The sequence below is a fragment of the Taudactylus pleione genome, unplaced genomic scaffold (genome assembly GCF_031769625.1).
Source record: "Taudactylus pleione unplaced genomic scaffold, aTauple2 ptg000154l, whole genome shotgun sequence".
In the NCBI taxonomy this organism is placed as follows: Eukaryota; Metazoa; Chordata; class Amphibia; order Anura; family Myobatrachidae; genus Taudactylus; species Taudactylus pleione.
In genome coordinates, this window is record NW_028284556.1 from 39,127,321 (window position 1) to 39,144,655 (window position 17,335).

At 44.0% G+C, this 17,335-nt stretch overlaps 1 protein-coding gene across 2 annotated transcripts in view; it reads left to right on the forward strand.

The window, feature by feature from the left end:
- Positions 1 to 17,335, forward strand: part of CRIM1 (cysteine rich transmembrane BMP regulator 1) — an 836,765-nt gene that overhangs the window by 531,526 nt on the left and 287,904 nt on the right. For both annotated transcript variants that reach the window (XM_088474447.1, XM_088474446.1), the window contains exon 6: positions 9,578 to 9,760. In XM_088474447.1, the coding sequence (XP_088330573.1) occupies positions 9,578 to 9,760 (183 nt within the window). The remainder of the gene's footprint in view (positions 1 to 9,577; positions 9,761 to 17,335) is intronic.

Genomic DNA, 17,335 nt, shown 5'->3' on the forward strand with positions numbered 1-17,335 from the left:
CACATACAGGCAACCTATATGTCTATTTTGTCAGAAGCCAATTAACCTACACAGATAGGGCCCTAGTCAGAATATGAGCCAAGACTCCAGGATGTTGTGTTTATATGCAGAAACGTCGGTGCCTACCTTTGTCTAATGGTAGAGCTGGCACTGCATAGGGTTAGTGTGCTTTTAATCAAGTATATCCCTTGTCAATCCTATAGGCATATTATATACGGTATGCAATCAGAATATCAACATTGATTGTGTCAACATTCATAATGTTGACACCAGAATGTCGACACTCACGATGTTGACCTGGATAAAATGACAACTTAATTTCGACACCGGAAAATGTCGGCATGGATAAAATGTCGACATAGTGAAAATATTGACATTACTGTTAGGGTAAGGTTCAGGGGTTAGGGTTAGCCTAACCTCAAAAAGACATTGTCAAGATTCTGACCATGTTGACATCTCATGAGTATCAATATGCTGAATGCCGACAGTTGAATGTAGACATAATATCTCAAACCCATATATATAGTTGTACAAATTTCACTTAATACTGGTCATACACACGGGTGATATATAACAGATAGAGGAAGCAAGTTCTTGTTAAGGAATTGATGATATTACAAGTTCACACATAACATTCTCTACTATGCCCCAGGGGCAATGGCGGCACTTGCTAGTGGTGGGCCAACATGCAAAAATTTTTAGGAATCATGCTGAGTTCATAATATGCCACTTGGTAGTGGGCCATGTGACTGTCAAACAATACAGACAGTATCCAAGTGTCAATGTAATAATCTGTGCCCCCTTTAATCAATTAATAATAATTTGTATCCCCTTTAATCAAATAATCTGTACCCCTTTAAACTCACCAGTGTTTGATGTCAGCAGCGCTGCTCGGAGGCTCCACAGATAGGTCTGCTGGGAGAGGGTGATGGGGAGAGGATGACAAGCAGAAGTAGAGGGTGATTGGGAGAGGCAAAGAGTTGCGGGGAGAGGCAGAGGGTGATGAGCAGAGGGTGACAGGGAGATGCAGAGAATGACCTGCAGCCCGGGTGGAGGCGGATAGACTGGTTTGACTCAGGTGACTCGCAGAGCCCCTCTCCACCTGCCTGCGGCACTCGGAAGATCTCCAACAGGCATCACATGCTCAGCAACCCAGCCCGTCTGGGATTGCTGGCAGTCTGGACTGTCCAGTGCAATCCTAGACGAGTAACAACCACTGACAGCTGTCGGGCTGACGGCACTGTGGACCATCAGTTATGATGGTCCAATCAGCGTCAGGAGGCCCGGCAGGGTTAAGGGCCCTGGTGTTATGCACCAGCTGCATCGGTGGTAGTTCCACCCCTGTCCAGGGGGTGTAGCCTTGTCACATTAGACAAGTATAGCCAAACTCTTGTAGCTTTCCATGATAGGCTGCGCCTTATCCCCCTCCTCTTCCCACGAACCACATATTCACTGCTGCATGCATCTTCTACCGCTATGCAGGGCAGAGGTGTACCCTGTCAATTATGACAATGCATGGGTAGGTAGGATAGATGCCTTAAATTGGGACTGCTGTGCCTATGAGGACAGTTGAGAAGTAGGAGTAAGTTGATGACTTTGGGGCTACATTTGTGTCAAAAAAACCTGCTAAATAATTGTTGATATTGATGCCAATAGTGTTATCAGCTTTAGTCTGTGCTCATCTGGTTCCTGAAAGTACCAGTATTATATTTACCCAATGTGCTATGGTGACATGTAATTGTATTTATGAAGTGTGCCTGTTTATCTCATTCAGAATCATTACTCTGCAGCTATTTGGTATTTTAGGAGGTGTAGTACAGTATATAGTGACACATACAGATGATATTCAGTTTATCTTAATAACAATTACTGTCTTCACTGACCACTTAGTTTGCCAAATGGTTACACTGGCCTTGGCATCAAGGGGCAAGCCTCTACTCAGCCTGCATTTTAGAAGCTGTTCTGTAATAAAATTGAGTGCTGTTTACAGAAGGGCCATTGTCGTACAGTTTGCTCATTTTTCAGCAACATTAATTTGCAGTCAAGCATGTATAATTTATTGAAGTGCCGTGGAAAACCTAAGTGACATGGGTAATAGAAAGAAGTGAAATTCTGCCCATTTCAAGTCTTTCACCTCGTATATGATGATAGATGTTCCCCTGTGACGCCGGATAAATCGGAAAGACTTTTTTCGTCCTCTCAGCACAACTTTAACTGAGTTGCAGCCTCGCCATGGTAAGATAGATTGCCCCCATATACGTATTAGTCAAGCATAATGGGTGTCACTTGTGAGCAGCTTGCTTGAGGACAGCACAGTAAATAGTACAATAACTCAAGTGACATGCACCTGCTGTATTGAGGGCTTGGGACAAGAAATACATGACTTTTTTGAAACAGTGATGTGTATAAAAAATGAAAGTTATTTTGCATTTATGAAGCTGGCTCATAGAATTGTGAAGACACAAAAAAAATAGGTATTTCTATATTAATTGTTGCTTGGTGGAAATGTCATACACACAGGCAGGATTACCAAGTGTCTCCTCTGTTCATTGTAAGGAACTCTGGTTACAGGGTAATGAGGAGGGATGTGCCAATGGAAAAGACGGCTAGTTTGTAAATGGAATTCAGTATATTTTACACTACTGCTTGAAATTACAGAAAATCCCCTTATTTGGTAAAATCCTAAACCCAAGCATTCTACATAATAGATCCCATTGGGGCCTATTTATTAAACTTTTTTCTAAACTTCATACGAAAACAGCTTAGTTTTTCGGGGCTTGACTCCGATAGCTAACGCCATCTGAGGATGGTATTCGCAGTTCTTTCTTATGTAAAAAGTCATTAGAAAGTGTAGAGGGATCTGTACAGATCCCTTCCCTTCTCCCTATTCAGTGTGGGCGCAGGGTTGTCTTAACAGCAGTGCGGGCCCTGGACAAAGTAATGCACTGGAGTCCCTACCAGGCACTGGCTGGCAACTGTCCACCTGGGGGGCAAACACAAGCAAGTGGCCCCAGCTTTTCTACCAGCATATTGTGGAGCTTGGCCCCGATAGGCTAAAGTAGTCTCCAGATGACATTATCCTGTAGTATCCTATGTGCTACTATTAGCAATTTCTTCCAGAGAGGGGTTCTCCGGATCACTCTCCGTCAGCCCCCAGTGACATATGCATTGGCTGAGAGCCGCACATGCACAGTGTGCACAGAGGCCCCAAAACAGAAAGCAGTGTGATAGCATTACGCTATCACACTGCTTCCAGCTCTTCACCAGTACAGGCTCTTATTGGAACCAGTCTCCTGGAAAGAGTAAATTTAGTACATTTTAGTAAATTTGCATGAAAATATTTTTTTACAAATTGTGAATTTGGGTATAAAATATTTATAACATCTGCATTAAGGCAAACATGCTGGTAGGGGACATAGACACAGATGGGAAGGGGCAGAGGTACAGATGTAAAGGGGGCAGAGGCATAGATGGGGAGGGGGGTAAAGCTCAAATTATTCAGGCAGTGGGAGAGACTGCAGGGGAAGATGACAGTGGGGGAGTCTACAGCAGAAAGTAGATACTGTAGTGGGAGAGACTACAGGGGAAAAGGAGATAGTGGGAGAGACTGCAGGGGAAATGAGGACCTTGGGAGAGACTGCAGGGGAAAGGGGACCGATGGATAAACTACAGGGAAAAAGGGGACATTATGAGAGACTGCAGGGGATAAGAGGACAGTGAAAGAGATTGTAGGGAAAGAGGACCATGGGAGAGACTGCAGGGGAAAGGGGGCTGTGGGAGAGACTGTAGGGGCGGCAGGGACAGTGGGAGAGACTGCAGTGACTAAAGGGACAATGGGAAACACTGCACAGGAAAAGGTGCCAGTGGGAAAGTCTGCAGGGGAGAAGGGACCAGTGGGAGAGACTGAATGGGATAAGAGGCCAGTGTGAGAGACTGCATGGGAGAAGGAGCCAATGGGAGAAATTGAAGGGGAGAAGGGGTCAGAGAGAGAGACTGCAGGGGAAAGGGAGTACCTATGTTTGGTGTGCACCGCAGCTACACAAGGATCAGCCCTTTTCTATGCGGTCCAATGGTAGCAGGGAGGAAGGAGGAAAAGAGAGGTAGTGAAGAGAATGGGGGCGGTGCTATTGCAGAGCCAAGGAAGGAAAGCTGATCTGGTGGGGTGGCCTGAGGAGTGAACCTGTGTGTGAGAGGAGATTCACAGCAGGGCAGCCACCAATGATCATGGCCACTGCTTCACAAAAGCAGTTTGTAGTCAGGATCATTAGAGCTACCTGTAACCCCCTGAAGGTCCTGTCTGAGACAGGCTATCTGTGTCTGCTGGACCCTCCTCGTTCTAGTTCTAATTTTTTGTTAAGTAAAAAAAGAGTTTAGGGCGCCTTGGTGGAATAAACCCTAATATTTATGTTCTTATCACATTTTATTTAAATTTGGACCTGGAACTAAACTCTTGGCATGCATAACCATTATAAATAGTTGTAGCTGAGTAGTTTGTAATTATCTCTTTCTAGGTGGTAGTAATATAATATAAATTTGGGTTCCCTTTTCAAAGTGTTCCAATATACATCAGACCATACAATATTAGTAATAAAACACAGGAAAAAAACAAACAAACAAACATACCTGTGCAGTAGGAAAAAATAAAACACAAACAGGGGAATTCAATTAGCTGCGAGTTTGTAAAAGCCATTAAATGCGCACACTTCACCTTCATGCGCGCACCCGAGATACACACATTTTTTTCACCCCAAAAATGGCATGTAATTATTGGCCCAATTAAGCTAATTGAAAACTTTCAAATGCCTATTAAGTCATTTAGGGGGGTGTCCAAAAAGTTCTGCACTGTGCCCCGACATATTTACTTTACAATAAAGATTTTCCCTACCTTTACACATCCTCAGAGTGGTGCGAACAAACACAGGAAAATTTACTCTGAAAAAGAAATGCGAGATTGGAATTGAAATGCAAATGTAATTTGCAGTGCGAATTTGCTGTAATTCACCTCACGGGACCAAACTCGCACCTAATTGAATTCCCCCTATAGGCTTCACATGAAAAAATAAACAAAACACATAGGTCCAATACTAAAAAAAGAGACATACACATACAGGGTTACATATAGAGACACACACAAGAGTAAACTATGGTAGTATACATAGTGGGTGGATTGGTTAGTGGAGCGCATATATAAGATAGTGGGTAGAGGTGGTATGCAAGACGCTTTTTGTACACATAGCCCTGTCTAGACCACCTTCTCTCTGACATGCCCAACCGTTCAAATGCATGGCCCACCTGCCCACCAGATTTTCCCTCAAAATGCTATCTGACCCACATGGTACCTCCTTACATGCCCCCTCCACAGCCGGCTATTTACCACCTGTGTGCCTCAGCATCTACCACCCTCCAGCAGCATGTTCATAACATGCCCCCCAGTGCCCAAAATGTCTGACATGCCCAACTTTTTGTCCCAAATAACCCCAGTATCTACTCCCCAGCAGCATCCTCCCCACATGCCTTCTGTGCCACAATTGCTCTCAGGGTCTGTCTGTCTCACCCCCAGCAGCATCTGCCAGAGGTGCCCCCCCTGTGGCCAAAATGCCCCCAGCTGTGCCCCCCAACAGCATGTTCCACATATGCCCCATGCCCTAGCGTCTGCCCCTTCAGCATTTTTCCTACATGCTTCCTTATGCCCCTATTGTATATGACATGCCCCCTCCACATTAGTCACTTTGTGTCCCAAATGCCCCATCATCTGCCATCCCCCAGCAGCATGCTCTCCACATGCCTCCTGTATGCCCCCAGCATCCACATGTTCCACATGCCTATCAGCTTACCTTACTCTCATTGTGATTGACTTGCCAGCAGCCCGCAAAAACTATGCTGCTGCAACTACAGGAGGACCAGGGGACCATGACACTGTGTATAACATGAGAGGGTCACATGGTCTGATCACGTAATCGGTTCTCTCATAACGACGTCAGGAGGTTTATTTCCTACAGGCGATCCTAACCGGCCCCCTAGGACCCGGCACCCGCCTGTCGCCTCATTGCTTCCCTTACTGTCCTGCCACTGTCGGGCTGCGCATGGCGCCGCCGTTATCACTGTGCGCTCTATGTGGCCGTGTACCCGGCATTATGGTTGGGCAGAATAAAGCAAATGGCGCTCATAGATGGGGAGATGTTAGTCTACCACTAGCAGCTCTCTCTGGAAGTATCCCCACTTCCTAAACAGATATAAACAATATTAAGATAAAGCGCTCTGTGGTAATAGATCTAATATATAAATAGCAACAAGATATTGAATAAACTAGCTGTAGTCCCGTCTACATATTTAAGAGACGGGACTACAGCTAGTTTATTCAATATCTTGTTGCTATTTATATATTAGATCTATTACCACAGAGTGCTTTATCTTAATATTGTTTATTATGGTCGGGCAGCCTGACACTGACAGCTGGGAGGCAGGCACAGGAACCTCCTTGGCTGTCACTTGTATATGAATACCGAGCGCAGCGGCGGCCCTAGTGCTGCACAGTCGTACCGGCCCGGGGGGCAGATGGCACCCTGCCCCCCGGCCCAGCCCGCCCCTGGTCCCTACCCACCCATTCACGGGAAAAAAATGTAAATGGTCATAACAATCTCCTGCATGCCCCTCAGATCTCCCACACATGCAGAGAGACTCTGTCTGACTGGTCTGAAGCCGGTGGATTAAGTGAAACTGGGACTGAGGTGAGTACTCATTACCGGGGGGAGGGATGGGATGGGGGAAGTTAGATCAGAATACAGTGCACCGGCGGCCGGCTTATAAAAATATCACAAATTTACCAACTGGCCGAGGCTGCAGGGGGGCGGGTTGGTGGGCCCCTACAAGCTTTGGACCCTTGGGCAACTGCCCAACATGCCCAATGGAAGAGATGGCCCTGTGTGGGCGCATGCCCTAACTGACCCTTCTGCATGAACACAGCAGGGTCAGAATCCGGGAGTGGAGTCTCTGCAATCATCAGCTAGTAAAAAAGTTAAATAGCCCCAATACTACATCTCTTATTGCTGTGAATAGTGGCGATAACGATAACAAATGTTACTTACAGGGCAAAATTTAAGAAGGGTCTTAAATAGACCTCTAGAAATACGATGGCTTGCACAAATATTCAACCCCCTAAAAAGTTAACAAATGTGTCTGTCATTGGCGTATCTCTAATGGGTGCAGTATGTGCGGCGCCCACTCTGCCACCATAATTATACTGACCTTTCCGGAGTTCCACACCGATCTGCACTACAGTATAGCAGAAATCCGCTGCCGCGCCAGTTCGCGCATGAGTAATAGAGAAGTCTCCAGGGACTTGGCACCATGTACCCGGAGAGCCGCGCATGCTCAATAGACTCTGGCACAATACCAGAGTGCACTGCACTGCCAGAGAGGAGGGGGCCGGCATAGAGGCTGCACACGGGCCCTCCTCTCCTCTGCTGTCTGTATTACAAATGACACACAGATTGTCCCAGACAGCAATTTTATTGCGAATCAGTAGGCAATTGTCAAACTCATAATTCATTATTTATTATAAAAAAGAGTCTTCAGGGAAGGTCCCTGACTCCCTGCAGCTCCCCGACACTCTTCTGTGCTGACTCTATAACATGATATGTATCTATAGCATCAAGATTTCTCCCGCTCTCAGGAACTCACTCCCTTGCCAAGTTCACTCAAATCTCAACTTTTTGCCAGAGCTTACCATGCACCCTCCTAAAATTCCACCCTTCTCTCCCTGTCGTGCGCTTCTACCCAGTTCACACAACTGTTAAACTCTCCTCTTAGTGTGCTGGCTCCTTATGTTCATCTCTAGCATTATCCTTGCTTCCAGTGCTCCTTGTCCCTTGTCCCCTAGTCCCATTCAATGATTCTGTGTGCTCACCCATCACTGGATACAGGCCTTACTTGCCTACTCTCCCGTAACAGCCAGGAGGCTCCCGAAAATCGGATGGCGTTCCCAGTCACCGGGAAGACTGGGCTAGTCTGCCACCCTCCCTGCCGTTGTCCACTTTCTCCCCAGTCCGGGGAGAGCCAATGACGAGACTCTCACTGAATCGTGTCATCGTACCCCCCCGCGCTGCACAATGCCGGTAATTTCGGCATGTAGTTGGGGCCTTAATGATCACACAGTCACGCCCCCCCACTCCACCCCAAAGGTGCATTATGCCCCTCGTCACCCCCTCCCCCCCTCTGTCCCGACCTGCCTGCCTCGTCCTGGAGGGAGGTGCCAGATTGTCTGCAATTATGGTACAGACTCATGGAGTCTTTCTTCCTCTCCCTGTGACTCACCTCCACTTGCCCGTCAAGATACAGTTAGCTTCCTGACACTCGCTCTTGTTCATGTCCTACCTAGTCATTTGGTTTCTTACACTGTATTGTTCCAAAGATACAGTCAGGTGCATAAATATTGGGACATTGACAGACGTTTCATATTTTGGCCTCTATTCACCACCACAATGGCTTTGAAATGAAACAAACAAGATGTGCTTTAACTGCAGACTTTCAGATTTAATTTGAGGGTAACTTACATGATCATCCAAATCAGGTGAACGGTGTAGGAATTACAACGGTTTCTATATGTGCCTCCCACTTTTTAAGGGGGGTTCTAAACCCTGGGTGTTTGGTGGCGGTTTGACGGTGGTTTCTAAAATTTGTTTTGATGACGGTTTTACAACAGTTTTAACCTTAGTAAATCTGCGGATAGCAAAACCACCGACAAACCACAGGGGTTTAGAACCCGCCGCTTAGTAAATTTTGCCCGTAGGGTGTGGTTTTCATGAGAGCTTGCTGTGAGAACTGTAGAAGCATATGCCCCGGAAAGAGGATTTATTTTAGCTATCTGCCCTTACATACAGTACTGTATCTAAATAAGCACAAATGATTGTTATGGATTCCAAATGAAATGAATGTGTTTTTCACTTGATAATACACTTCTAGTAGCTACTTCTTGCAAATGATCTGATTGTATTGTCTTCTATACTTAGTTATTGTAATATTATTATTAGCATACTGTATAGCGCCAACATATTACTCAGCACTTTACAGAGAATGCACATCACTACTACGGGGCTGATGCAGAGTTGAAGGCACTTCGCCTGTAATTGGCCCACACCCCCCCGCATTGCATGCACAATAACCGAATGTGGATATATGTCCGTGCAGTTGGACTGTACCTATTCATGGATGCGCTTGGTTTCATCGCCATCATGGTGCAAAAGATCCACCTGAACACAGGCGTATTTACATGTGCGCACAACTATGTATAGCCTGCAATTCCTTCCTTTAACTCCCCCTCTCTGAACTGTGTCCCAATCGCCCCGTTACTATCCAGTTATGCCCATTAGCTGCAAGTGGAAACGTAGATGAATTGCGTCCGACACTGCATCACCCATACTTGTGTACGCTCTGCTCCTGAGCATGCGCTGTGCAGAATTACATCTGCATTACCGAGTTACTCTCATCTCTGTATTAGGCCCTGAATGGTGAAGATCTATTGTGTCTGTTAGCCATATATAAGAAACTAAAAACATGTGTTCTTCCTTCCTTGCTTTAGAAACAAAACCAGCGTGTATTTTTAATAATGTGGAGTACTACGACGGAGATATGTTTCGCATGGATGCTTGCCGTTTCTGTCGATGTCAAGGAGGTGTTTCCATCTGCTTCTCAGCTCAGTGCGGAGAGCTGCACTGCGACCGCTATTATGTGCCAGAAGGGGAGTGCTGTCCAGTATGTGAAGGTATGTCTGCCATTTATCAACATTAGTAACTGCTCATTCGTAAGGGCTGTAAGCAGCCGAATACCTTCCACTGGCAGCAGTTGGAATGACTTTCATTGCCAGGATGTTTACAAAAAAAAAAAAAGGGGACAGGAAGATCTATGAATGTATGCTCACAATTTCCGTGCACATGTGATGTGGATAAAAGAAACTGGAATAAATGGGAGACCATAGAGGTAGGACCAGATAAAGATCAACAAACCAAAATGATAAGCAGGCAGTTTTTTCGTATTCTGAATTTTATGTCATGTGGAGTCAAATTCAGTCTAATTTCCACAGCCCATAGAATTTCCTTATTCATAACGATCCAACATTTGTTGTTGATCTTTAATAGATAGCTTCTGTCTGCAATAAAGCAGGAATGTGAAATTGGAATGTTGTGAAACAGCACATAATTCAGGGGCTGCCAAAGTTACAGTTCATCTAATGGTGTCCTAACACCATAATAAATAAAAACAGCTCCAAAGGTATTGCTGCTATACAAGATATTTTTGACCCAGGTGTTACTTTGCTTTCTTTTCAAGATAAAAAGAAGAACATTATTCCTAATGGACAGTTCTGTATGTATTTACAAGTCTGACACTTTGCACACTCTCTCCCCTCTCCTATGAATAGTAATAATGACAATGATGGACTTACTTCCCTACTCACCTCACTTGCTTCTTTGACTTATAGAACCAGGTGGCTCACCTCCCTATTGCTACAACATTATTCCCCATCTTTTTGGTCATCTATGGTAAATAGCTGGAAACATTTAATTCCCTCTTTAGAAGATCATGAACCCCTTATTAAATATTATGACAATAACGCTCCGTTACCTTTCCTCATACTTGCCAACTCTCCCTCATTGTCAGGGAGACTCCCTGAAATAGGAGCAATCTCCTTGTCTCCCTGAAGGGTTTAGCAATCTCCCTGATTGCACCTTACTCCCATTACGAAGCTGTTATATTAAAAATAAAACAGAGATATGTACATTCAAATGGGATCATTAGTATCAAGTATCCGTATCAAGTATCAGTGTGTTTTCATCAACAAATAGATCTTACTGACTGCTTTGGGGCTCATTTACATGTGGATGTAAATCAATTATATGACACACCTCTCAGATGTAGCAGTACGCGCCCACTTTACCTCCGCGCTTATAGGTGTTGTTTTCACAATCTCCCTGAAATGATTTTTCAGAAGTAGACAAGTATGGACAATGGGGAAAAGTAGCCAAGTATGCCTTTCCTCCGTCTCATTACAAGAGACTCATGTGAAGATATTGCACCGTATCTATATCACACAAGCCCAGAGGCAGCCTGTGATTGCAGAGGAATCAGGGCAGTGTCCCAAATGTAAATTTACTATTTTTCACAGCATATGGGAATGTGGGAAAATCCGTAAATTTTGGGGGAAAGTCATATTTTTTTATTAATGACTTGTTCTCTATACAATTACGCGCAGACCCGTTGGCCTTGTTATGATCCAATTTTGACAATTGGTCTCTATGTCCCCATAAACAGACACTCCTTCCCCTACTTACAGTACTACCACTGTAACGGTGGCAAAAAAAGGTCATCATGCAAAATCGGACAGTGAAGACATCCCCCCACCCTTTTTAAGTTCTGTTAAACGTTTCCTTTTACAATTATCATTATATGATAGGAGAGCGACCTTGCCTGCTATAGAAGGGTGGAGTCGTTACATTTCATTTAAAAAAAGGAGTTTGTTTATTGATAAGCTGGATTCTCCTGGGCAATCGTATATATTTAAGTTATTTGAGACAACCAACTGGTACTTAATTAGGCAAATGGCTTAATTTGTAACCTTGAATGACGTACCTGTGGACTCTGCCCTCCCCCTCTACCCCCCTTTTTTCTCTTCATCTCCCCTCCTCTCTCATTTTATTATATTACATTTTTATTTTCTTCTCATTCCCAGTTGAATGTACAATGTGTCCCTGTTATGTTGGGGCTTTTTACCTCGACTGGATATCTGTACATTATACTTATTTGTTTCAGTCAATACATCCTATTTGTTTTTTCTCGTTTGACTTTGTTATGTCTTATTGCTGTCTGGGGTTTCTCTCCTTAATATGGATGCTCATGTCTGTTTTCTTATATCTCTGTGTTGTTATATATATATATTTGTTTTTAATAATAATCGTGTTTAAAAAAAACCAGTAAGAACAGAGACAAAGTCTATGGGATAACTACACCTCCCAACAGTTACTCAGTAACCCAGGCAAAATAAGCCCCACCTCTGGTTCCTGCAAGACCTGCCTCCATTAACATAAAATGCAATCTGATCTGCTTGACCACACCCACTTTCTGATTAAGCATCTGCCACTCCCACACATGCCAGGACCACCCCCTTATTTGTCCATGAATGCGGACTGATTGATGGTATGCTCATGGGCTGGATTACTGAAGGTACAGCAGGTGCGGTGCATCAGGGCCCCTGGGGACTAAGGGGCCTGCCGGCACTTCAGCCCAGACCAGTAACTTATTTCCCCTGGCTCGAGTCACCCGACTATTTCCGCAGGGTTTGACTGACCAATGGGAAGCTGTCGGTATGACCCTGTGATGTCAGAGCCGGGGGCGTGGTCAACATAATGGGAAAGGATAACAGACGAGAATAGCAGCACCACACAATCCTGTGTGTGTTATTTTCCTGCATTTGTGCTGTGCGGGTAGTGGGAGGAGGCTGCGGGTCCCAGGGAGAGATGCAGGGGACACATGCCACCTGGTGGCTCCATGCCTTGCAGGGCTGCCTCAGTGGGCGCAGGGGACACATGCAGCATCATCATGACCAGGGCCCGAATGTGCACCTCTCCCCCTGTAACTGTCTGCCTCCCCTTGGTACCCACTACATTCCTCATCACCTCCTGCCTCTCCCTATAGCCCTCTGCCTCCCTCACTCACTGCTTCCCCCTGTCACACTTTTGTTTTTGAGGGGGTGGTTGGTATGTCTCAGACATCAATTCCAAATGTCTGCAGCCTTGGGAACAACTGTTCCATAGCACTGGATAGTGGCATTATATCCATTACTCATTCACCTCAAACGTCTGTCTTCAGTGTGCATCGCTGTCTGATAACATCACTGCTTATTTCTCCTGTAGTGCTGAAGATGCTACACATCTGCCTGAGACATCTGCTTCCAGCATCTGATGGACCTGGTGCTGCTTATTGATCCATTCATCCATTCTAATAGAAAAGTAACAGCCTTGCGCAGGGTCATTACACCTGGGATAGAGCGTGCCTTTCTCTGCACATACAAACCTTGCTGTACATTTATTCATAATTAATACAAAGTTTTTTTTGTAAACAAATATCAAGCAAATCACAGAGATATTACTAGAGAACAGGTCATATGGTAAAATGTTTTGTTGGTGAAGGTTATCAAGTCAGGAAGTGTAATTATTGAGGATTTAGAAATACACTCAACTAGTCAAAGTGCTTGATTATAGGAGCCATCGGTAAATAGAAGAATACATGCTCCGCAGAATATTCAGTAATCAGGTGCAGCCTTTATAGAGGCCTCTTTCTATAGTTAAAACATGCATAGATGAAGATCACGCCAAACACACAGAGCTTAGCTGTCTGAGTTCTAGAAACAATTTGCTTTTAAAAATGTAACCCTGAAAACATGTCCCTGCACTGGACTACTTATACTGCACAATGTATATTGAGTCTATTATCTGCAATGTTTGGGACATGAGAATTTCCAGATAAGGACTTTATCTATCATTTGGAGCACCAAGGCTAGAATTTACCAACATATATTAAAATCACCCCTGTCTTCCCTCATCTTGCTCCTGACAACTATTCAATGTCCCTCAGGGGAAGGTCCATGTAGCGCAGATACCCCTGTTGTACAATGCATTTCATTGCAAATCGTGGCATCAAGCTCCCAGATTGCCTACTTATCTGGTCTACACTTTCGGGAGTGCAGCAATCCAAAACTAACTCTCTTTCTTCCACCTTTTTTCCCACTCCTGCTTCCAACCCTCACCTCCCCCATCATCCGTTTGTCTCCACCTCCCTTTAGTATGCAAGCTCCTATGAGCACTGGGCCCTCCTGTCTCATCTACAGCTAGTCCCCCTCACCAGCAACGCTCTTCACTTCCTCCCTGGGCTCTCTGACCCTTCTTTGTCTTTAGTTTGCATCTCCTTCAGTTTCTCTAATCTTATTAGCTACACCCAAGCATATTGGTACATTCTTCAGCTTGCACTGAATATTTATCCTACTCCCCTCCTCCTACCCTTGCACCAGTGGCTGTGTGGAGATATGTAGTACTATGTATTAATTTGTGTACTGTATTGTACTGTTCTGTCGTTTCTCCTCTGAGCGGCGCTGTGAACCATTTGTGGCGCCATATACATAAAGTTGAATAATAATAATGACTTCCCGATATGTAGAAGTGGTAGGCAACCATGAAATATAATGTTTGGCCATGCATTGTTTGCCTGAAATGCACCACAACAAACGTTTGAAGCATCTGAGCCATGAATTCTGCCTCCATTCTTTAGCCGTGCAGCCTGTCCGGGCCATGCATAAAGTCTTACTGACATTCTGCCTTTCTTTCAATCAGACCTTGTGAAATGAAGATGTTCCTGTACACCTTCATTAAGATTAATGATAGTAGAAGATAGAATTAGTTGGGCAGATAATTGAATTGAAATTGAATCCTTATATAATGTTTACTGAAGAGTGGCAATAAGTGACTGACTAGACAGGGTCTTTGTAAGTTAATCAATGCATATGAGTTTAAGGTGTTGTGACTGATAGTTTCTTGTTCCAGGCTTTTAATTAAATGATGCGCCGTTATTTTAGCCTTTTCTGTTTATAGGCATGTACAGTACATTTAGAAATGGACTTTGCTGTGGAAAAAATGCTTCCTTTCTATTATTATCATAGAACAACTAAAAACATGACCTACCGAATGGGTGTGCGTAAAATTAGTATATTAATACACAGGTGTGCAAAAATTTTAATTAAATATAAATTGTAATTATTCAGAGAGAAAACACTGCTCAGTAAAAAATAACAATACATATATTAAAATCAATACAGACTGATTTTTGCAATTAATCTAGAGAATGATGCCAATTTAAACCAATCAGTCACCTTCTGAGGAAACCGCCACGCTAATTGACGGAGAAAAGCATCAAGGATACTACATTGGGACTACAAGGTTCCACTCTGACTCCCCAGTGACTTAGGGGTAAATTTACTAAGATGGGAGTTTTATTTAAGAAGTGATGTTGCCCATAGCAACCAATCAGATTCTACTTCTCATTTGTCTAGCACCTTCTAGAAGGTAATACTTGGGGCCAAATGTAATAGGGTGAGAGTTTAGAAAAGTTTAGCAGTAAACTCTCACATTGGTTGAGTTTTCTCTTCAAAATGGGAAAACATCTGAATGAGATTTTAAAGCGTGAGAGTTTTCTAAGTCTAAAAAAACATGCAAGTTCGCTCTGTTACTTTGTTTTTGGACTCTATTACATTTACAAAGTTTAAAAAGTGTCAGAAACTCTCACTTTTCTAAACTCTCACCCTATTACATTTGGCCCTTGGAGTCTGATTGGTTGCTATGGGCAACATCACTTCTTAATAGAACTCCCATCTTAGTAAATTTACCCCTTAGTGTGCTGACATAGGTTGCGGATTTGGCCACTCTCATCATCTCTGGGCTGCGGTCTCAACAATTACCATCACCTCGATTTGAGGTACATTACTCTGTTGGACTATGTTACTAAAGAGGAGCGTGTGTTTCAGCGAGAACCGGGAGCACTGGGAGCTGTCTTGCTGGGCACACAATATCTACGGGGAGATCCGTGAGTAGTGCGCGGCTTGCCGGCTGCTTGATAACCACTACTCACTTACGTCTCTATTAATAATAAAGAACTTACTTGTAACACGCTGTCTACAGGAATTGTGCGGACCAGCTATAATTAAGGACAGTGTTCACGTTTATTAAGGTTTTTCCTAAAAGTCGCTACATTATTCATCTAGGAGAATACAATGTATCCAGATTAACAAAATGGACCAGTGCTTCAATTCCCTAATAAGGATAAAACTACTGAGTATTCCACCTGACCTGTATCTGGAACACAAAGTTATTTCGGCACAGAGAGACTTTGCTCAATAAGTTTTTTCTATGTTCACTGAAATTCACCTGTACTAAACCTGGAGGTGCTGAGTGTATTTATACATCTGGGGATTATGAACCTTGATTGGTTTAAATTTACATAATTCTCTAGATTAATTGCAAAAATCAGTCTGTATTGTTTTTAATATATGTATTGGTAATTTACTCGGGAGTGTTTTCTCTCTGAATAATTATAAATTCTATTTAATTTAATTTAGCACACCTTTGTATTAATATACTAATTTTACGTGCATCCATTCGGTAGGTTATTACCCTACCTATGTTTTTAGTTGTTCAGTGTAATTGGAGGCTTGACCAAAGTATATTTTGTTTTTATTAGAGAGCGCCCGGATAAGAGTTACTTTATTTGTTTGTTATATTACCTTATATTTATTGAGCACCACAAAGTGACCGCAGTCCGCAGTACAGTTCATTGATAAGAAGAGAACACAATGAGATAACCATAAACATAGTAATAAAACCAAAGACAGTGAAGGGTTAATGGAGTTAAGAATAGGAAAGAGAGACTCATTATGGCTTGTAGAAGCAAGGATAGGTCGCACAGAAGGGAGTAGGGAGCAAACAGCACTGAGCTTGTACCCACTAAATGGGTGGACAGAGAGCATCACAGTCAGAGGTGAGAAAAATGGAGACAGTGGAACCAATGCACACTAGGGTGGGCTTGAAAAGTTTGTCAAAAAGTAAACATTTTCTGCATCGATTGTGAGGGTCGAAAAAAAATTTGTGGGACCACTTGAGAAGATGATTGGCGTTTAGTTTTTCAAAATCAGATAATATTTTAGTCAGCCAACCGGCGCCTAGAGATTTCGTATTTACGCATTATAGGCTTAGGGTAATCTGTACTCACCCTATCCCAACCTTGGCACTCTTGGGTTGGTGGGTGGTGAGAGAAGCTGACAGAGTTAAGGTTGATAGGCGTGTTTAAAACAAATGAGTCTTAAGTACTAGTTTGAAGGAGTAGAGGCTGGCAACACGTCTGCTAGAGAGATCATGTGAGTTCCAGAGTAGTGGGGCAGCACAGAAGAAATTTTGGATGTGGGAGTGAAATGAGGTGAGGTAGTGGAGAGGGCAGGACAGAGGGCCTGATTCAGACCCGGTCGCAAGCGCTGAGCACTCGCAACCGGGTCGATGGTGGCATGCACGAGACCCAAATAGCGACGGGCAAACCGTCGTTCCGGGTCTCACACCAAAGGGGGCGTGCTGTCGATGTTGAGTGACAGCACCCCCCTTTGGTGGGCGGGCCGGGGAGGTGGCTACCCAGACGGAGGAGTTCCCAATGCCTACCGTCTGGGGCCTGCCCACTGACATTACAAGTGATGTCAGTGGGAGAGCTTTCGGCTCTGTTAGAACCGAAAGCTCTCTGGGGCTTGCAGCAACGA